Source organism: Littorina saxatilis, linkage group LG3, assembly GCF_037325665.1.
Source record: "Littorina saxatilis isolate snail1 linkage group LG3, US_GU_Lsax_2.0, whole genome shotgun sequence".
NCBI lineage: Eukaryota > Metazoa > Mollusca > Gastropoda > Littorinimorpha > Littorinidae > Littorina > Littorina saxatilis.
This window is the reverse complement of record NC_090247.1, coordinates 25035904-25059216: the sequence shown is the minus strand read 5'-3', so window position 1 is coordinate 25059216 and position 23313 is coordinate 25035904. Positions and strand designations below refer to the sequence as shown.

General features: G+C 41.7%; 1 protein-coding gene across 3 annotated transcripts in view; it reads left to right on the top strand.

Moving 5' to 3' along the window:
• Positions 1 to 7450: 7450 nt before the first annotated feature.
• LOC138961954 (apical junction molecule ajm-1-like) overlaps positions 7451 to 23313 on the top strand; it is a 68870-nt gene continuing 53007 nt past the window's right edge. For 2 of the 3 annotated variants that reach the window (XM_070333639.1, XM_070333638.1), the window contains exons 1-3: positions 7451 to 7904; positions 10202 to 10516; positions 11988 to 12178. In XM_070333639.1, coding sequence (XP_070189740.1) covers positions 7827 to 7904; positions 10202 to 10516; positions 11988 to 12178 — 584 coding nt within the window. In that variant the 5' untranslated portion in view covers positions 7451 to 7826. The remainder of the gene's footprint in view (positions 7905 to 10201; positions 10517 to 11987; positions 12179 to 23313) is intronic. The other variant, XM_070333640.1, reaches the window with a different exon arrangement.

Sequence of the window (23313 nt, the reverse complement as noted above, 5' to 3'; positions counted from 1 at the left end):
TCACTTCAAATATAAAGGCATGGGAACTGTAAGAAAAATACAACCTCTAAAATTAGTAGGGCTCAGGGCCATGGTGAAAATTGATTTTAGGGCCATGAAAATTGCCTTTTAGGGGACGATTCTATTGCCTACATATCATATGTGAAGGAAAGCAACAGCAACTCACACAGACTAACTTTTCAGACTTACCATCCATCAAAAAAGACAAAGGATCATATCAGTTAAATTATTTCTTTAATTTTGTCAACACGATTCACAGTCGATGCTCACAGAACAAACTTCACAGTACAAACATTTTTTCTTCTTGCGTCCGATCTCCAATCTCCAGCTCGAAACACCTTTCACTCGATCTGAAACAGAGAAAAATTGCATGTGTGTTGAGGTCTATGTGATTTGCTGCAGGATAACAACAAGCACAACTGTGAGTGTGGAAATGCTGTTCAAATAACAAAATCTCAAACCTGAGAGTTTGAATCTGATCAGTCCAAATAATGTTAAGTTCTCTCTTTCATTAAACTAACATTTTCAGCCTGCCAACGGACTTGTGTCTTTACTATGTCCATTTGTGGCTGCTTTCTTGGACTATCATCAACAATTGAAGCCAATAATTAGTACTACTACTTAAGTACAGGTCATTCATTAATGTTTGTAGTCTGTCAAGTAACAGCACCTTGCACATTTACTTTGCATGCACCGGTTTTCAATCAATAGAAATCTGAAGTTTGCAAGCAAAAAACATTCACCAATATACTTGTCAACTTCATACCCATAACAGTACCCATACCGCCCTTCCCACAAATCACACATACAAATTACATCTCTATCTCACTCTTGCACACAAACCTCTCTCTCTCACAAACACACACAAATACCCCACCCACCCTTATCCCCCGCAACACACACACACAGAGCAAACAAATCAAAGCAAAATAAACTTACTGCACTTTCACACTTGTGGACCCTGATCCGTCCTCTAGTGGGCTCCGTCACACAAAGATGCCGACCCACAGGAGTAGGAAGAGAACACCGAACCCCATGAACACAGACGCCACCAGGGAAACCGACAGCTCCTTGTACAGGTCTCGGGTGAACTTTGTGGATGTTACTTCATAGCTAGTAGCCGTTAAAGAAAATGGAATCAACCAAAAACAAAACTTATGTTGCTGATAGTGATAGTTATTCGACTGAGAGGAAGCACCCCACATTTCCAAGTAATGAGATATTAACCTATGAAATGAAGTGAACTCCACAGAGACAAATCTAACTTGTGCAACTAATTTGCTAGTGCCTTAGTAAATATATAACGGATCAAACGACTTCAAACACTCAATTGTTTCCTTTTCTGTCATTACGTAAACCGTCTTCCTTTCAATCAAGTCACAAAGGTAATCGGGACAACGACTATATTCTTCAATTTCTTGTCTTTGCACCAGATAAACCGAGTGTTTAATTTACGAATATTATAAGAACAAGTCATGTTTTATGTTCATCATTGTGTAAAAACAAATGCAGAACTCTTTCAACAACCATCTTTCCATGAAAGCATACATTACGAGCCATACCTTTGAACGACCAATATACTCACGACACTAGACTGATTATTCCCATCGTTACAAGTTTTACATTCCATGGAAAACGAGCCAAAAACATCATCAATCACTCATGAGAAATGATCATATTGTGACTAAAAGGTTCATGTGACAGGTACAGAGAGACAAACATATTTTCAGCTGATAGTCTTGACTACTTACTACCTGTTGATCAACTAAGTGATGAGCTCATGGGAGACAATCTTACCTTGAGTGATTCTCTACTAAATTTGCCATTGAATGAATTACCTCCCTTGCCCCAACCTTTCCTATCGTTTTGGTAGAACTGGAAGACTTGCAGCAAAGTTTTGGATTTACTTAATTTTTCAGAGATTTGAAATCGTTTCTCGATTCTGCAGTTTATAGCAATTTTGAAACTGTACATGGTATACATTTAAATATGTGAAAGAGAAGAGCATTACAAGGTACTAAAGTGAGGATAGTATGCAGAAGAAGCAGGAAGAAGAGATAAATCATTATCTACACGCAGTTCACATACGGCACGTGTGAAAAATGCCTCATGACAAAGACAAATGCAAAAATTGTTATTGTTTCAACGCTTAGATCGGTTTATAACCGAGTTCAGGTGTCTAGTCTCTCGCCATTAATGTCACAATCGAAGATGTTCGGAAACTGTCAGGATGTTGAATCGGTGTGGCCGAGTAAGAACCCATTTTACTGAGCTAAGCTTTCAAAAAGAGAAGTGAAGCAGCTAGCACACCAGGGGCGGCCTGAACCTGCAATCGCGACTGTCAACTAAGTCTGATGTGTATAATTATTCAGAGTGTGCTTTTAATATTATACCCTTTTCTTTCAAAATGATATGCTCATTGGAGTTATGCTCATTGGAATTCACGTTTTGGTGCAGCAATGATCACTGGCCCACAATGATCACAGCGAATGTGCTTTGACTGAGGTCAGGTGGATTGGCCTGAGGTCATGTGAGTTTAGGAAAACACACATGCTTAGCGATCACTGTCGATAACTGTCAGTGATCGGCAAGCAAACTGCAGCAAATCCTGGCTCTGATGTGCATACTTTTGAAAGAAAAGGGTATCATTTCGAGAGCACACTACATAACATACACATCAGAGCTAGCTCTTCCTGGTGATTGCAGGCCGTCCCTTGAGTGCAAGTTGATTCGCCTTGCTTTGAAAAGCTTGACTCAGTAAAACTAAAAGGGACTCTTATACTCTGCCACACCACTAACAAATCCTGACAGTTATTTCCAAACATCCTCTATTGCAAAATTGATGGCTAGAGCCTAGAGACCTGAACTGGGTTATAAACCAACCAGAGCGTTGAAATAATAACTATATATGTATTGCAAATCCGCAACAAACAAAAAGTCATGACAGTTATTTCCAGAAAACAGCCGTTGCAAATATTACACCAATTATAAAAGCAACAACTCCTGTTCAAACAAGGCTATTGAAATGTGTACTATTTGCCAAACTAGGTCACAAAGCTGTCAGTGATGTACAAACTACACCAACACACAGCACTGTGACCTACTTTCACTACTACTTGATGTTGTGATGCTGAGTTCACCTCAGTGTGAGGGTTCAAAGCAGCACTGAAAGCAGGTTTTCATTTACATGACTCTATTGTCCCATCGCTGGGAAATTCGGGTAGCTTCCTCCCAGTGGAAAGCTAGCAGCAACAGAGTCGCACTACCCTGGTGTACATGCATGTGTTTAGGTGTAATCAGCCACCTGCACTTATGGCAGAATGGCCAAGGTCTTTTACGTGCCACAGTGGTAACACCGGGGTGGAACATGGATACTGTGTCTGAGTCTGCACATAAAGTTGACCCGTGTCCGTCCCGGCCCGAAATCGAACCTGCGACCTCTCGATCACAAGTCTAGTGCTCTACAAACTGAGCAACCGGGCCCCCAATACAGTTACAGTGACAGTGGATAAAATATATCTCATATGTCAACCCAACCTGCACCATCCCCCAAAGACTAAACAGCCGATGCTAAACCTTGTCTCGCCAAGAAAAGAAAGTCTGGTCTCTTTTTTTCTGACCGATTTGTTCTCCTAAATTTGTATTAAAAAGTCAATTTGTTTGACTTACATTATCCTAAAACTGTTATCAAAATGTTCTAGCTAGGAAGTGACTGTGTACAAATCTACACTGTCATACTGGTTTACATAATGTTAACAATATCTTAATTCTCGCAACTCTTTCAAAAGGATACACAAAGAACCATGCCATGAAGAAGATGCCAATGCCTAACAAAACCACTGTGAGGTGTGGGAACACTGCAGGGTTGATTGGGCTGACATAGCGGTTCATTGATTCGATGTCCATCTGAAACAAACAAACCAAATTACCATAACGAATATAGTGACACACTGATTCAGGTATATTTAACAATTTTAGCGCTTTTCATGTTTCCAGCAAACAACAGTGCTGGAGAACGCAGAAGGGGTCTAATAGTGGACCAAAAGTGGGTGGATTCCCTGTAGGCATTTTTCCTCCATTCCCTATAAGAAGGTATGACACTGCACGTGATTCATCTCAGTGTTGCTTCCATTATGACATCCAAAATGCAGATTCGACAGGAGCCGTAGTTGGATTTTCTCATTTCTTTATTTAATTAAAATTGAACCACGTCGTACTGAATCAAAGCTCCTTTGGAAAATAAAACAAGTCGCGTAAGGCGAAATTACTACATTTAGTCAAGCTGTGGAACTCACAGAATGAAACTGAACGCACTGCATTTTTTCACATGGACCGTAGTCCGCCGCTAGTGCAAAAGGCAGTGAAAGTGACGAGCCTGTTTAGCGCGGTAGTGGTTGCACTGTGCTGCATAGCACGCTTTACTGCACCTCTCTTCATTTTAACTTTCTGAGCGTGTTTTTAATCCAAACATATCAGTACATGTTTTTGGAATTAGGAACCGACAAGGAATAAGATGAAATTGTTTTTAAAACGATTTCAGAAATCTAATTTTAATCATAATCTTTATATTTTTAATTTTCAGAGCTTGTTTTTAATCCGAAATAACATATTTATGTTTTTTGAATCAGAACATGATAAAGAATAAGATAAAAGTAATTTTGGATCGTTTAAAAAAACCAAATTTTAATTACAATTTTCAGATTTTTAATGACCAAAGTCATTAATTAATTTTTAAGCCACCATGCTGAAATGCAATACCGAAGTCCGGCCTTCGTCGAAGATTGCTTGGCCAAAATTTCAATCAATTTGATTGAAAAATGAAGGTGTGACAGTGCCGCCTCAACTTTTACAAAAAGCCGGATATGACGTCATAAAAGACATTTATCGAAAAAAAGAAAAAAACCGTCTGGGGATATCATACCCAGGAACTCTCATGTAAAATTTCATAAAGATCGGTCCAGTAGTTTACTCTGAATCGCTCTACACACACACACGCACAGACACAGACACACAAACACCACGACCCTTGTCTCGATTCCCCCTCTATGTTAAAACATTTAGTCAAAATTTGACTAAATGTAAAAAGGATAGAAAAATACAAAATGTTACTGATGTGGCTATAACTATAAGCATCGCGTGACTCTTATCGTGACCGGCGAAACGCTACAGAAAAAGCACCAGGGTGCATTCCCTGTAAACAGAGAAAACTCCTACAGGGAGCATGCATGCACCAACTTTGGGTGGACATAGACCGCTTTCGCTATGGAGGGCACACCAAAAGTAGTGACTATATATGCTAGGCTCTACAGATTTGCATGAAAAAAGCACTACAAGTTGTCGCAGGCATGAACTTTTCACTGTGCTATCCAACATGGATTTTTATGCAGGACTATAAAAATCATCTAGAATTTCAACCCAAATTGAGGATCCTGAGAAAGTCACCGAAGGCGAAACAGAAAGACATGTATTGATTGTAAGTCCATAAAATAAACAATCAAATTTTTTTAAATGCAGAAAAAGGACACAGCAGTCCTCGTGTATCTGAAAAGTGGTACTTTACACTGACAGCAATCCTCATGTAACTGAACGGGTAGTCTAATGTATAGCTTGTGCAGGAAGATTTCAATTTTTAGACACTTGAACAGATCAGGGTCTCATCTGGTTACACATCACTAACACTCACTGACAAACAGCTGTGTATCAATATAAACGTGTGCAACCACAAGATCTATCAAAGTGTACAATAACTTGCCTTTAATCCTCAAAGAACAGACTGACGGCTAAAACAAGAACTCGGTTTCAGTGTGTGGCAGACGTGCCGTGTTGACCGGAAGCGTGTACTACGTGGCATGAAACGAGACGCCGGCTTCAAACCCCGACATCTACGTTAATATGCAGCAATTTCTTGGCTAACACGCATATCTTCCAGTAACTCCTCAGCTATATGTACTCAAGGCAAGTGAAAAAGACACAATAGTGCAGAGAAAATGCTGCAAAAAGCTACAACGTTATTTCTTACCGTGATTGCAGACAACAGGAACCTGACGTTTCCAAAATTAGCGCATGCGCACAGGCGAGAATGAAGGACGGTCCACTTTTCTTTTGAGGGGTGTCAACACAAAGTGAAAGACTAAGAACATAGCGTCTATGGATATATATATACAAAAACTCGTTTTTTCTGAAAGCTTTGTTTGTGATTTATAGAGCAACGGTTAAAACAAGTTTCAGTTTCGATTAAATGCATGACCGTTATTTTCCCAAGATCACACTTTTTTTGTGGATTTTGTCGATCGGCAATCGGTCATCTAAATTTACGCGCCATTAGTAGAATCACAGTCAGAAAGGACAACCTATCCAAGAGGGCGCAATAAATGCATCAGTAAACTTGCGGACCGCCTGTGACATCTTTTCTCTTTACCCGCATTTGTATCTGTGTAGATTTGCTTGAAAATATATTACGGTTGCCAGCCTTATCTTGATCACAGTGATTTGGTCATTCCGATTCAATCTGAAGTTAGTAACTGCAGGTATAGCTACTACGTACGTAATTAGATGGTCGCAAGTTGTTTTTTAATGCGAAATGGTGGAATGGACTAGTTTGTGCAAGGAAAAAAAGTGGAAGGTATACTTTGAAGCTAGGTATCTGCTGCCACCCGGCAATAAATTCAGCTGGTTTAGTTTGAGGCACCTGCAAACAAAATAAATAAAAAGTAAATAAACTCGGATACGATTTACATAAATAAGCTCCCCGCAAAAACTGACAAAGGAAAATAACTAAATAAATGAATATATTTACACAAACTGAGAGAGGAGAAATGGGATCGCTTAAAACTATAAAGCTATATAGCTTGATGCCAAAAGAAAAGGAAAACAATAATTAAAAAGTCTCCCTGCTCGGCAATAAATATGGAAAAGCTTTTATTGTTTACTGGAGTAGTTAAGCTAATCTTTGGAGTCTGGCCGTCTCAAAAGTTACATTCTTTCACAAACAATTATCAAAACTTATTTTTTATTTTAATGGTAGAAATGTATTAACATGTTCATAGACTAATGTATCAAATAACATGTGTGCTTTAACTTCTGTTGTTGACAGTAAAAATGCCACTTTTGAACATTGCTGCACCAATGGCAGTACGATTTTGTTCAGTTTATTACTCATTTACTGCATCACTGTTTTATTTTTTTATTCGTGTTTTTCTTCTCAATTTGTGTTTAGGAGTTACATGAGAACCATGATGATTGGCACAATAGTTTTAACGTCGATCTAGAAAACTATTCGAACAGATGAAATTGTGACAGGGGCACCGCAGTTAATATATATGGTCGTCTATCCAGACGTCAATTTTCTCTGATCGAGTCTGCCTTGTTTCCTGGGAGCGGTAAATATAACCGCGGATCGAATCGATTTAGAGTTACTCAAGCTTGAAAGGTGCTGTGTATCCAGCTAAGCTGGAATACCATTGTTGTCGTGATCCTTTGTGTCAGTATGACTCTCCTGGCATACATGACAACTTGGTGCGTGGTATGATTGACACGCGAGGGGGGCAGCGACACTTCGGATAACATCGGTAAATTGCGTGAAAATGAGCGAACTTTGCCGAGCGTCTGTCACTTGCAGCGGATGATTGACAGCTGCGCGTGCTTGAAACTAAGGACGCTACAAGCCGGAGGGAACTGAAACAATCACTGTGGGGGTGGAGCCGTGAGAGTGGAAAGTGTGCCGTGTGTACCCCAGTGTCACTTTGAGTCGCTGACACGTACGGGAATGTTGGTGTTGTGCCGTTTAGCGGAATGATCATGAGGACAGACACAGGTGTTTTACAACAATGTTGAGTGCTCTTTCTCGTGGATACAGTACGTGGAATGGAGAACTTGACGTCTATGGGGAAACACAGGGGACAAAGGTAAGCTTGTTTATTTTTTTTTAATTTTTATTTTTTTTTTATTTTTAGTTCATATTCTCTTTGGTGAAGATAATTTTGAGCACAGATCCAGCAAAACAAGACCTTTAACTAATAACACACCTTTTACCATTTGCATAGCTGAAGGGTTTAAAATGTTTAATGGTAGCATAAGCCATTGCATGTACATGTACTGGTAAACTGCTAACCAATGCAACGGCCCAGGCTACCCCATTTTTGTATCCTCCCAGAACCTTCTTGTCCATGATGACTATAAATTAAAGTTAAAAAAAAAATTATTTACAAAAATAAATAATAATAATCCGAGTACACTCCTGTCTTACTAAGTTAGATGACTGTTATCTTAGCTTTTTACATTAGGCCTAAAAAAAAAATAGGTGTGGTTACGGTAACCCGACCTACCCTATTTTTAGGGGCCGATCCTATAACTTTTTATTACATTTGTCAAAAAAATACCCAAAAAAACAAGTAAACGAGGGCAGAAAACGCAATGAAAGCGAAAGTGCCCGAGTCGCACACTTATTTCCCTGTCAGGTAGGTTTAATTTGTACACATTAGAAAAAAAGTTATTTTTTTGGGCTATGTTACCGTAACCACACCTATTATTTTTTTTGGCCTTATGGTCATGGATTTTGTTTTTAATAAAAATATAAAGACTATGCCTTTGAGACATTGAGAACCATGTAATTTTAAGGTTTGTATTATTGTATGCAATGACTTAATGAGCATATTTACAGCAGCAACAACAAACTAGTAATACAGGATAACATTGATGAGACTGAGAGATAGTTTCTTATACCTTAGTCATATTCATAATCATTTCTTTCAAACCTTGTTCGTTCCGTGTTGCGTCTGCTTTTTGTTGTCTTTTGTGTTCTTGTTTTTCCTGATGAAGCTATAAGCGAAAATTCGTACCGTCTTGTCTCGTTCTTGTATTGGTGAGTACAGCATTCCTTTGTTTTTTAACTTTGTTCATCTTACCACAGTCACTTCGTTGTTTAGATTTTTTTAATCATTTAGCAAATATGATTTTTTTTTTAGCTGGCAATGAATATTTAGTGATTTACAGGATTTCAGGTGCTGGATTAATTATTTGTTTGTTTATTTTTGTTATGATTAAAGTGCGTGTGTCACACATTGTGTGTGTACATGTACGTGTTCCATGTAGGTTCCTTGTGTGTTGGTGTGTGTTTAAAAAAAAACCCCAGTAGTTTAGACAATGTAGTGAATTATAAGCCACAGAAGTAACTAAATAAGGAATAATCTTCATTACTTTGACAATTTGCCATTTCTCCACCAATTTCTTCTTCATTGGTACAATGGTCGTCACAAGTACTCTTCACAAGCTTTAAAAATTGCTTAAATTCTATGCAAGGAGCAGTCCATAGTACATTACAGGGGCGGACGAGGGGGGGGGGGGGTTTCTGGGGTTTCTACATTTAACGTGCGCCACACACAAGACAGAAGTCGCAGCACAGGCTTCATGTCTCACCCAGTCACATTATTCTGACACCGGACCAACCAGTCCTAGCACTAACCCCATAATGCCAGATGCCAGGCGGAGCAGCAGCTGCCACTAGATTGCCAATTTTAAAGTCTTAGGTATGACCCGGCCGGGGTTCGAACCCACGACCTCCCGCTCATTGGGCGGACGCCTTACCACTAGGCCACCGTGTTGCGGTAGTTACATAAGGTTCTTGTTCCTAGAAATTATACTCCTCAAAGAAAAGTTTAAAAAATAAAATAATACATTTTAACAAAATCAGAAGAGGAAGGTGAGAGAGACCGAGAAAGAGAGACAGACATAATGAGAGTGAGGGACTCAGGGAGGGGTAGGGGGATAACAACAAAACTATGGCACTGAGAGTATAACGTGGTTACACTATTTCTGCAAAATGTATGCAAATGCAGCGATGGTCTCAACAACACATATATATATCTTGCAGGACAAAAACCCATCCAAGGTGAACAAAGAATACACATCAGCTCATGCAAACAAACAAAACAATATTAATTATTATTAGACGTGAACTGAAAAGGACTCCACACGTGTGTTCCTGCTTGTAAAACTCTTGAATGTAAGCCGTGGGCCTTACACACCACATTTTAGCCTAATGCTTCATTGAACATAGTACTCTTTTCCAGCATGACAGTCTTTTGTGTGCAGCAAATGAACAATGAACAGTTTCTTTTTTTTCCACACTATGCACAAAACGTGTGGATAAGCACCTGCTGAAAGATCAACATTATTGAATAATTGTATGTGTCTTCCATTGCAGAACCTTCCGGAGGTAGGGCCAGGGGAGCATGAGCGCCACAAGCATGGGGTGACCGTCACACCCCGCACAGGGAGGGGGGTACCCTACCCCCATCCTCCCCAGCTCAAAGAAGACGGATGCCTGGAACTGCCAAAAACTTTTCTGACCCGTAAGGGGGCGCTACTCTTGTTCGCGGCCCCGGATGCTGCCCCTCAAAAAGATCACATGAGGACACGGATATCCAGAAAACCAAAAAAACAAGAGTTGATTGACTTGAGTCTGAAGCTCGGGACTTTGGAGAGGCTGTCCCTGTCTGTGCTTCAGTATGGCGATCAAGTGAGTTCATGGCTTTGTCAATGGTGATTGCACTGAAAGCAAAATCAAAAAAATTCGTATGTTCTGTTCCGTACGGTAGTATGAGTTCCCTCTCATGAGAGTACACCGTTAAATAAAGGACACCTCTTATTGTCCATTGGTCATATTGGTCCGTTGTTCACATAACGCGAAGGAACACTGTCTGAAAAACGACAGACATAAAAGAGACCTAGGGAAACGACGTTCCACTTACAACTGACACCCAGGCCCTGATTGCTTTCTGCCAATTCTGGGCAGAGCGATACATTTTTGAAGAATTTATTTTACAGATTGCAACCGGTGTGAGTTATGAAAGTAGTTCATAGTGTGATGGAGTGGAAGGAGGAGGAAGTTAATTGTACTGCAGTAGTTAGGTAGGTGAAGTAGTCACCTGGTAAAGTAGAAGTTGACCCCAAGATAAGGAATACAAAACAAGTCCGTCTTCTCTGTCTCAGATAGTTCTCAGTTCTCTCTTCTGGACAGTTCTGCCAAACATCTCAAACGCTATGAGCCACCAATCAGAAGTTAGCTAACAAGACTAACATCGCATCTCATTAGTCAAGCAAGTAACTTCATAGTAAGCAAATCACAATATTACAAACACACGGCTGAGCTCCGGAACCTGAAACTGAAAGAGAAAAACTCATTATATATATATTCTAACACCCTCTTTAACGAGGCTTTGGTCGGAGCGCATCAAACATCATACGAACAAACATGCTACGAGAAGCTTCCCCCGACTGGGTCATAAGATTGTGTAATTGACCACCCACCTGCAGGCCCGAGGTACCCGTCTCTCTGTGGGAGCGGCGGCTAGGGATCAAAGACTAAGCTCACGAATGGACACAGACAGCAAAGCGCGTTTACGATCTATGCAAGTGTCTGGACATGTGCACCTCACAAGTTAACTGAGCAGATTATGACATTACTCAAACATAAAGCGATCGGCTAAACTTCCACAAAATACAAATTATGACAGAGAATATTTTTTTAATAATGAATTAGTAGCCAGTTTAGCACTTGGCTTCAATAGAAAATTCCTATTCGGTATAGAAAGCACATAATTATATATAGGCTGTTGAATTTGTTTATTGTGTCCAAGTAGAGGGATGTTTTTATCCCATAATATATCATATGTAGAAGCCTGGCTAGATTTGATGTGGTGAGCCGAATGGTTACACCGTGGGAAGTATACCTTTCACTTTTCTCCTTGTCTGAAGTACTGGTTGGTCCGGTGTCAGAATAATGTGACTGGGTGAGACATGGCGCCTGTGCTGCGACTTCTGTCTTGTGTGTGGCGCACGTTATATATAATATGTCAAAGCAGCACCGCCCTGATATGGCCCTTCGTGGTCGGCTGGACGTAAAGCAAACAAACAAACAAACAAACTTGTCTGAAGTGTTGTTTGTCGAGCTGCTTTGTGCATCATGTCCTTTCCTGTGTCACCTACAGGGATTTGACCGCGAGGACAGCAGTATATCGGACAAGGAGAACCGCTGGTTCCTCAAGTTCATGCACAAGCTGCAACCCTCGGAGTCGGACCCCATTCAGGAGGTGAACGAGGGGGACCCCCTCACTGACCACCACGCTCAGCCCGGAGGTGACCTCAAGTTTTACCTGAACGACCTCAAACAGCGGGCCAGGTGAGTTGTTATTTTGGTTTGCTTTGGTGTGTGTTGGTTGGGGGGGGGGGGGGGGGGGGGGCCGGTGAGGGTGTGTGTGCGGTGGGAGATTAGGGGGGGGGGGGGGGCTGACATGTTTTCTTTTTAATTACATTTTTAAGTCACTTGAGAAAAAGTGACTCTATGTAATCGGTCAGTGTTAGTCTGTCCGGCCGGCCGTCCGGCCGGCCGGCCGGCCGTAGACACCACCTTAACGTTGGACTTTTCTCGGAAACTATCAAAGCGATCCGGCTCATATTTTGTTTAGTCGTGACCTCCAATGACCTCTACACTTTAACGATGGTTTCGTTGACCTTTGACCTTTTTCAAGGTCACAGGTCAGCGTCAAAGGAAAAATTAGACATTTTATATCTTTGACAAAGTTCATCGGATGTGATTGAAACTTTGTAGGATTATTCTTTACATCAAAGTATTTACATCTGTAGCCTTTTACGAACGTTATCAGAAAAACAAGGGAGATAACTAGCCTTTTCTGTTCGGCAACACACAACTTAACGTTGGGCTTTTCTCGGAAACTATAAAAGTGACCGGGCTCAAATTTTATGTGAACGTGACTCCCAGTGACCTCTACACTTTGACGTCGGCTTTGGTGACCTTTGACCTTTTTCAAGGTCACAGGTATGTCTTGAAGGAAAAAAATTGAAATATCATATCTCTGAAACTATTCATCGGATTTGATTCAAACTTTATAGGATTATTCTTTACATCAAATTATTTACATCTGTATTGTGTTGTGAATAGCAATTTCTTCCTGTCCATCTGATGCCTCATATAATATTCAGAACTGCGAAAGTGACTCGATCGAGCGTTTGCTCTTCTTGTTTTATTTTATTATTGGTTTTTTTTAAAAATATTTTTGTTATGTTTTGTTTTTTGTTATTTTTGTCTCACATTTCAGTCCCCCATGAAGCGTACAGCAAAGGGATTATGAATGTCACAAACATGGGGTGACCGTTACACCACATACCCGTGTGTGTCTGTGTTGGGGAAGGGGGGAGTGTGTGTGTACAGGGGGGGGGGGGGGGGGCATGTCGTTGGTTTTTAATGAACGATACGCTGACTCTTTCCCGGATTTACGTGACTCGTTCCGGTCTTTTGACGTCTCTCCATAGGATCGACAGACCAAGAATTACCCTTTGTGGTGGAATGGCCTATAGAGAGGAAGCTTGTGGGGGGGGGGGGGGGTGTGGAGAAAGAAACAATGTTCTTTTTATCTCCCCCTCGTACTCCGTACGTCTTGCGTGACTTGGGTGATAGAATGAGGGACCTGTGTCCTCTTTTTGGGGCAGAAAAGAGAATGAGCAGTGTCCGGCGTGGGCTTAAACCTCCTCATATACGTTGGCGAACGCGGCTCATGTGTTGTTATCATATATTGCCCTAGAAGGTGTGTGTGTGTGTGTGTGTGTGTGTGTTGGGGGGGGGGGGTCAATGACTGTGTGATAGAAAAACCTTCCGTTGTCTCTCTGAAAATTGTGTGAACGATTGGTATGTGCTGTTTGAAAGTGATCTTGGGTGGGGCACTGTCTACATGCTAAACACAATTGTCTGTGCCAGAATCGTCTACTAGATCGGTTGCTCTTTTTTTTCTGTTTTATTTTATATATATCGAATCATTTTTGATGGGGTTATATTTGTTTTCTGGAAGGTAAGAGGGAACGACAATTTTAATTTCATTTTTTATGGGGGGGGGGGGGGGGGGGGGGGGGGGGTGAGGGAGGGGGAGCGGGTAATGTTTAAGCCCTCAGTCTCTATTTTTGAAAATATCTGAATAGCAAAAAGAATGCATGATCAGTTTGTGTGAGGGGAGGGGGGTAGGGAGTCTCTGCAACGATGAATGGTAAACAAGGCAAACTGTCCCTCTCGCACTTGCAACAGCAAAACCATCCCTCTAGAAATCGATACACTTAAGCACCCACTTGCTTTCTGAACGCTATGTTTCTTTTTCGCCTCCTCCTCCCTTCCCCTCCCTACACTACAGCTTCATCCTAAAAAGCTTCAAACATATCTTGCAGCCCAGTCCATACAACACGCCTTGAAATGGACGATTTGGATGTTGGAAAAGGCCAGCAGTGCGCGTAACGGATTGCATCAACTTGCGATGCTGACGGAATAGAGAGTCGAAGAGCTCTGCAATCCATAATTCATTGGTTGCCGATTATCCCTAGTTTCCAGGGTCGGCCATCAGCGGCTGAGAAAGTGGAATCGGTCAATATTTTTAGGCGCTGATCAGAGATAAGGCAAGTCTGCAACAAGATTGGCTGATGGGGGTCCCGGGATTAGGAACACAAACAAAGACTTTCCTTTTTTTTCATTTTCATTACTTTTTTTGTCCCGTCGCTGGGAAATTCGGGTCGCTTCCTCCCAGTGGAAAGCTAGCAGCAACAGAGTCGCGCTACCCAGGTGTGTCAGTGCGTGTTTAGGTGTAATCATCCACCTGCACAAAGCAGACTTGATAGCGCTGCACGATATTCCCAGGGGATCGCAGCCCAAATTCCCTTGAAGAACAACAATAACACGGAGACTACCACGTAAAATGAGAAAGAAAACGAAATTGAATCGCCGGTCCCGAATAGCCAAATTAGTTGAAGGGACATAAAAAACAAGAAATTCCTCCGAGGTAGGAAAAACACCCCCGTCCTTACCATTCTCACTGCCACCAACTGAGAAGGTTATTTCCCTTTGACCATTAATATGTCCCTCTATAAGTCCTTGTAGAATCTTAATCCACCAATAACTCCCTAACCGTGTGTTTGACTGGTCCCAATTTGTGTAAGGACCGTCTCAGGAATGTATAGAACCTGTTCACCAAGTTTGGTGACGATCGGTCCGTTCATTCTTGAGATCTATATGCGAACACAAACACACAAACAAACAAACACATCGACCGAATCCTATACACACCCCTATACCGGGGGTGTAAAAACCTAACACAAGAGCCGCGATACGAATATATATATACACAGACAAATATAAAGAGAGAGTGTGTGTCTTTCTGTCTACCTCTGTGTCTCAGTGTTTGTCCTTCAGTCATGCGTTCTGTTCATTTGCACGGACATATCCGGACAGCAACGTACGATACTGCAGGGTTTCTCGAACCACCAAAAACCATAGTCATGCACGAAACCACAGCAAAGGACTGCTGACCGAAGGTATAGGCCTCCCGGACAGACTCATCCATGAAATAGTAATGAGTTATCACCACATACCATCCCATAAGGTGTCAGTTTATATGCAAAATGTTTGACAGGTATTGCAAAAGAGAGAGAGAGAGAGAGAGCTGAGAGAGAGAGAGAGAGAGAGAGAGAGAGAGAGAGAGAGAGAGAGAGAGAGAGAGAGAGAGAGAGGGAGAGACAGAGGGAGACAGAGAGAGGGAGGGAGGCAGACAGACAGACAGACAGGCAGAGCGTCAAGATATTCCAGGGTCCAAGATTGAATAAAAACCAATTTACGCGCAAAGATATTGAACGTTTTCCCTGACCCTTTCAACACTGAAGCGAGAACAGAGAGAGGGAGAGAGAGAGGGGGGGTGTAGAGAGGGAGAGAGAGGGAGAGACAGAGGGAGACAGAGAGAGGGAGGGAGGCAGACAGACAGAGCGTCAAGATATTCCAGGGTCCAAGATTGAATAAAACCAATTTACGCGCAGACAAAGATATTGAACGTTTTCCCTGACCCTTTCAACACTGAAGCGAGAACAGTGCGGAGGGTTGGAGGAGAGAGAGAGAGAGAGAGAGAGAGAGAGAGAGAGAGAGAGAGAGAGAGAGTATGGGTGGGTTTTTTTCTGTTTGTGTGTGTGTGTGTGTGTTTTGGTGTGTGTGTGTGTGTGTGTGTGTGTGTGTTTGAGAGAGTGAGGGGGGAAGGCAGGCCGGGGGAGATGCTGAATAGACTGAAACGAGTGTATACATGCTTACTGCACGTTAACAAATGTTTTTGGCTTGTTTTGTGTGGCTGTGTCCTGGGGGAAGTATGAAAGGGCAGTGATCAGGAACAGTCATGAAATCTGTTGGCACATTTTGTCTCTTGAAGCTCAGGAAATTAACCAGAGAATTCGTTCTTGAAGTATCAGTTCTCAAAGTCAACAACAGGCATTTCAGAGTATAATCGATCGAGTTAAACACACGTGCATACACGTACGCAAGCGGGCGCACGCACACGCGCACTCGCACATATACACACACACACACACATACACACACACACGATCAACGCGTGAGTCTAGGAAATTCTGTTTTCACAATTACCCAACACTATTCAAGAGGCTGTAGCGTACCGGACCGCCTTTGGTACCGTGTCTTGCTTTCAACGGCTTAATTCGAGATCAAGAAACCCCTTGTCACCTTATCGGACCGTCGGCTTGTATGGTCATTATTTACCATTTGCTATGGTCAGTAGAGTCGTTAATTAACGTTGCCCCACACACTGCAGAAATCGCTTCACACCTGAACCCTGCTAGAATTAACCGGTCGTGGGGCTGTGTTCGATCGTGATCGATTATTCTCTGTGCAGGAATGGCGAGTGCATGCCGTCTTTCCTTGATTGTCCGCCTTTTTTTCTGTGCGTAATTGGTTCTTTACATTTTGTCAAGTTTTGACTAAATGTTTTAACATAGAGGGGGAATCGAGACGAGGGTCGTGGTGTATGTATGTGTGTGTGTGTGTGTGTGTGTGTGTGTGTGTGTGTGTGTGTGTGTGTGTGTGTGTGTGTGTGTGTGTGTGTGTGTGTGTGTGTGTGTGTGTGTGTGTGTGTGTGTAGAGCGATTCAGAGTAAACTACTGGACCGATCTTTATGAAATTTTACATGAGAGTTCCTGGGTAGGATATCCCCAGACGTTTTTTTCATTTTTCGGATAAATGTCTTTGATGACGTCATATCCGGCTTTTTTAAAAAGTTGATTGAAATTTTGGCCAAGCAATCTTCGACGAAGGCCGGACTTTGGTATTGCATTTCAGCGTGGAGGCTTAAAAATTAATTAATGACTTTGGTCATTAAAAATCTGAAAATTGTTATTAAAATTATTTTTGTATAAAACGATCCAAAATTACGTTCATCTTATTCTTTATCATTTTCTGATTTCAAAAACATATACATATGTTATATTCGGATTAAAAACAAGCTCTGAAAATTAAAAATATAAAAATTATGATTAAAATAAAATGTCCGAAATCGATTTTAAAACAATTTCATCTTATTCCTTGTCGCAGTAAAGACGATACCACACTACCGTGCAAAAGTCCGAAATTTATTTTTGCCCCCGTTAGTTTTCTTTCAGCATGCATATGATTTAGAGATTTTGTGTCGATAGTTCGATCAAGTTGGTGACCCACACTTTAACCATGATTCTTCTCTCTCAACACTACAGTAAATCTCCCTGGTTATTCGTTTCAGTGGTTACCGTCACCCATCACAATTGTTATTTCTCAAATTTTGCGTATAGACAGCCATTCTGATAAGCATCGCTCCACGGCAATTGCCACCGGCACGGTTGGCCTAGTGGTAAAGCGTCCGCCCCGTGATCGGGAGGTCGTGGGTTCGAACCCCGGCCGGGTCATACCTAAGACTTTAAAATTGGTAATCTAGTGGCTGCTCCGCCTGGCGTCTGGCATTATGGGGTTAGTGCTAGGACTGGTTGGTCCGGTGTCAGAATAATGTGACTGGGTGTTGACATGAAGCCTGTGCTGCGACTTCTGTCTTGTGTGTGGCGCACGTTATATGTCAAAGCAGCACCGCCCTGATATGGCCCTTCGTGGACGGCTGGGCGTTAAGCAAACAAACAAACAAACAAACGGATATTGCCAGTTGTCTCTCTGACCGGACGTTACAGTCCTACGCGAATATATCAAACCAAGAATACAGAGTTATCTCCAATATTTTTTTCGCGAGCACTGATCTAAATTTGAGATCAGTGTTCGCGAGACGAACATGATTGCAGATTGGCCGACTTCGACAGTGAACTCCGTTCTGTTCTTCACAGGTATGATAAAGACATCGTTCTGAGGTCAAAACAAGTCGAAATTTTGGGACTGCTGTCGGAAGGAGACCGTAATATGGTTTCGTCACTGTCAACTGGTTACAGAAAAAAATCGTCTGCTCCAGTAAGCGCCGAAACCAAACGGTTGATTATCACGTGACACTTTTGCCATATTTAGAGTTGTTTGCACAGTAAATACAGCCGCGAAAAATAGCTCGCTTGAAACTGTCTTACATATCAATTCCTTTGTAATTTCAAGCGAGCTATTTTTCGCGGCTGTATTTACTGTGCAAAACACAATTAAAAATCATTATCGACGATCGCGAATCTGCTTATATCAATAATACATTACAAAAAGCTCTAACTGATGATATGTAAAAAAAAAAATAAAAAAAAATAAAAAATCGGTTTCCTAGGAAACTCAAGGCATCCTGTCAGGGAGAGAATGAGCCGAACTCATTTTGACCTGAGTTGAGGATGATCGATAGGCAGCATGATCCGATTCTCTTATCTCGAATCTTGCGTGTCTCACTAAATTTAGATAACGGGGGGAGTCGTCGCTTTAGTCGTAGGCGTCACATTACACAGGGGAGTGTGTGTGTGTGTGTGTGTGTGTGTGTGTGTGTGTGTGTGTGTGGGTGTGTGTGGGTGTGTGTGCATATGCGTGCGCGTGCGTGCGTGCGCCACACTATACGCGAGCTTTGTTTGGCTTGCATTTTCAGATTCATTGATACATGATTGTATGGTGATCTTCGAGAAAAGTCTTGTCAAAGCCTCAACTACTTACCCTTATTGTGCAAACACGGCGATCGGTATGATGGGAAGCTGGTTTTGGTGTGGGAGTTGGGGTTACTTTTATCCATAAACCTATGCATGACATCACAGGTTAAATCAATTCGAGCAATATATCTCTTTAGTTTAACTTGAATGTTCTAGATTTGATTCAGCAGATTACAGGTTACAGGTTTTGTCCATGTCAGTACTGAAATTACAAACCAGCGGCATTCGCAGTGGACATGGCGTTTGATAAACAAGGACTGCCAATACATGGCTTGGGTCATAACCTGATAAGAGATTTAAATAATTTAAACCGTATACATATTACCAGTACCACTTCGAGAGCAAAGTAAGGGATAAGATTTGGACCAGGGTATTTCCAGACGTATAATGTCAAAGCTTGAGTTTAACGTCATTCTCTGGCTGTACTTTCGATATTGTATCATCGAGTTAGAATTTATCAGAGAAGAATTTGGCATGAGAGACATGATAGATGGTTTTGTTTAATTACTGAGTCTATTTGTGATCGGGCAGGGAACTAGAATACAGGGATTTTTAAGGAATATATACATATGTCTGTCTGCTCCTCGACTATTGTATACTCATGCGTCCACGATTTGATTGAGACCTTTCTCAGTCGTCGAGATAAATCTCTTGTCTCTTCAGTTTGAAGTTCTGATCTTGTTAGCTGGTAACTTGGGCACCATTTAGAGCATTACGCAAGCAACTGAACACCTTTGAATCTGAATCAACATTAATTTCCAATAAATCGATATGATTTACCCGTTTTAGTACCTTTTTCTGGGCATGAATCCCGTCTCTTCAATTCACCATTACCCGTTTTGATTTTGTTTAGCTAGTCGCTTAGGCACGTCAAAGGGTATTGCGTAAGCATTTGAATCATTTTGAATAAATTAATCTCTTTCATTCTTCAGCCTTTCAAATTTATGAGGTTGAGGGATTAAACTTATCTGAATACCATGAATACGTTTTGTTGTCTTTTTTATCTGTACAGGAATAATGCAAGGTTTCATGGGTATGTTCGAAGTGTGTCCTTACGTGTAATGCATTTAGTCAGGAGTGTATTAATATTTTCGTTTCGTTCTCTTGCCCTCATGGTTGTGCTTTTAAATTACCTGACTGTTTCGTCTCTTTTGCTGCAATTCTTTTTTGGAGTATGTTCTTTTCTTCTCTTCTATTATTGATCGGGTTCCTATGTTATGGACTTTCAGTATGATCTGTTTTCTTCTTCTGTTTACCTGTTCTTCTGCTCTGGTTCTCTGTTTTATTGGAGTTTGAAGAAAGAATTCTAGCATAATTCTCTCTTGTTTGCCTTTCTTGCTTATGTTGTCCTATTCATGTGCCATGATGTGGCTCAACTGTAATTAGTGGTGGCTGTGATGTCTTCGTTGTTGTTGTCGTCGTCGTCCTTCTCAGCCTCATCCTTGTCCTCCTCTTCTTCCGCCTCCCTTTTCTCCTCCTCCTCCTCCTCCTCGTCCTCCTCCTCCTCCTCCTTTTTAATGTTGACAGATATTCGCTATTGTGTGTTGTCTCGCTCAGTGCTTGAGTTTGACCGCTCGGTTTGTCCAGATTTGAAATAACTTTGTGTAGTTAAATGGTTGACGGACAGATTAACGAATGTTAATCCGTACACCATCTCTTTTTTCCTCCTCCCCGTACCTCTCTAGAAAAGTCTCATTGTAGTACAGATGCGTACACCATTTTCGTCTTCTTGTTTTATAATGTTGGTTCATACATCTTTTATTCTGTAAACGTAAGAAGGCATACAAGAAAAGCAACAACATTGATGATTGCGTTATTCTGTAAGTGTAGGATAATGATAGATGATACCATACACAAAAAATAATGTGGTTGATCTCACAGGAGACCAGCTAGAAATAGTATAATAACATATATTTTCAAGCGTCCATGCAACGCAGAAGTGGTGTTTTTTGTTGTTTGTTCATCACCGGTTTTCCCTTCTTCGTTCCTTCCTTCCTTCCTTCTTTTCTTCTTTCCTTCCTTCCTCTCTCCCTCCCTTCCTTCTTTCCTTCCTCCCTCCCTCCCTCCCTTCCTTCCTCCCTCCCTCGCTCCCTTCCTTCCTTCCTTCCTTCATTTTTTCTTCTTTTATTTTACATTATTTTACAACTATTACGGGGTTCTTTTGTCAGGGGAGACATCAAGCGTTCTCAAACCCGACTTAGTCACGGACGTTTTACATGTGTACACATAATTATAATTGTCTTATACAATATGTTTTTGTTGTCATCGTGCCCTGTCCTCCCTTTTGACCTTCAATCAGGAAGGAGAAGCATTATTTCATTCACGAACAGTGATCCAACAGAATGAATGGATGTCCGTGTGTGATTCTAAAAATCGAAGTCGTTAGAAATAAAGGCGAGGTCGAAATGGGTTTGGATCAGAACCGGGCTGTCAAGTCTAAAGAAACAGATCACTGCAGTGATATTAATGAGGTCCTCTTTGATTTCACTCGGATTCTTCATAGACGCTTTAAAAAGTAACATGTTTTGATGAAATGCAGTGCAGAAGGTGCTCTCTCTCTGCGTCTTGTCTTGTCTTGTCTGTCTGTCTGTCCGTCTCTGTCTCCTTCTGTCTCAGTCTCTCTGTCTCTGTCTCTCTCTTATTCTGTTACCCTCGTAAAATAAAGAATTGTCATTGTCATTGTTATTGTCTCTCTCTGTCTCTCTCTCTCCCTCTCTCTCTCTCTCTCTCTCTCTCTTTGTCACCCCCCTCTCTCTCTCTGTCTCTCTCTGTCTCTCTCTCTCTCTCTCTCTCTCTCTCTCTCTCTCTCTCTCTCTCTCTCTCTCTCTCTCTCTCTCGCTGCGGGTCGTGAGCTGTGGTTCAGCGAGTGCGGACGCATGCTTGGAGCTCTGTCATTTTCGTTTAATTTCTCAGGATAACAAAAGTGTTGTGCATTATCCTTTGGTGTGCGGATTGTTTTTGTGTCATGCCTTCCGGAAATCAAGACTTTAGGCCAGTATGTGGCCGGTTTGCCATAATATTTGACATTTTCATGTTGAAAAGAGCAAAACAAAAGGCAGCCATGACTGTGAAAACGTGCAACCCCCGAACTCGGACAAACGGTGTCATACTTGGTTTGGTCCTCACTTACCTCTTTTGGGGGGGTATTTTACTTCAGTGCGGAGATGTCGAGTTAAACCCAGGACCTCCAAAGCAAGACACAATGAGACAAACTCGTCTGAACACTGGTGCAGAAAGAAGTGAGAGTGCGCAGAACAAACCAGCAGAACCAACTCTTGTGGATGTGATGGGCGTTCTGCAAACTTTGAACAACAAGTTTGACGAGATGAAGTGCGATGTCCAAGATCTTCGAAACAGCAATGTAGCACTCCAAGAAGAAATACATGGACTCAGAGGAGAAGTGACAGACTTACGCCAAGAAAATGACGACCTGCATGCGTGTAATTCCATGTTGGAGGAACGCGTGCGGGAGATGGAAACAAAGATGGATGATTTAGAAAACAGGTCAAAGCGCAATAATCTCATTTTTCATGGGCTTAGCAGGAGTGAAAATGAAACGAACGAGGATTGTGAGGCAATGCTCAAAGAATTTATCACTGATAAGCTGGAGTTGGGTGATGATATTGTCTTTGATAGGGTGCATCGTCTGAGCAATAAGCCCGACTCTCCGGTGATTACACGCTGTGCTTTCTTCAAAGACAAAGTGACAATCCTGAAAGCAAAGCGGAAACTACAGGGAAGTCAAATCTCCATTGGAGAAGACTTTTCTCAGAGGGTGAGAGAGATGCGACGTAACTTGGTGCCTTTTCTAAAGAAAGCTAGAAGTGAACAGAAAAGGGCTAGCTTAGCTTTTGACCATCTGTATATTGATGGAAAAAAGTACACTTATGACAGTGAAAGGAAGGCCCTTGCAGAAGTGAGATAGGAATTAGGCCGCTCCGGTGTAGGGGAAAGGTTGAAGTATGCTGATGTTAGTGATAGACATGGTAGAAAGAGGAGCTTTTTTATGGGGAGGCAAAAAAGAGTGACACCGGTGAGACATGAAGGCAGGGACTGTCAGGTGAGTGCACGTGAAACTTTGAAAACAGACTTTGTGAGCGATATTGATGTAAGCGATACTGATGGCAGTGAACGTGTGGACCTTGTCAATGAATGCACTGAAAGCACGCGTGATATATGGGGTCAAGGGGCAGATATGAATCGTGTATTATATACAGTAACGAGTGAGCCAAACGTAAATGAAAAAGAAAAGGAAAACCACGCTGCCTGCAAAACAATTATCAGTCCTACACACATCACAAACAAACCCTTTTCTTTTTTACAGTGGAATATGCATGGGTGTGGCCAAGG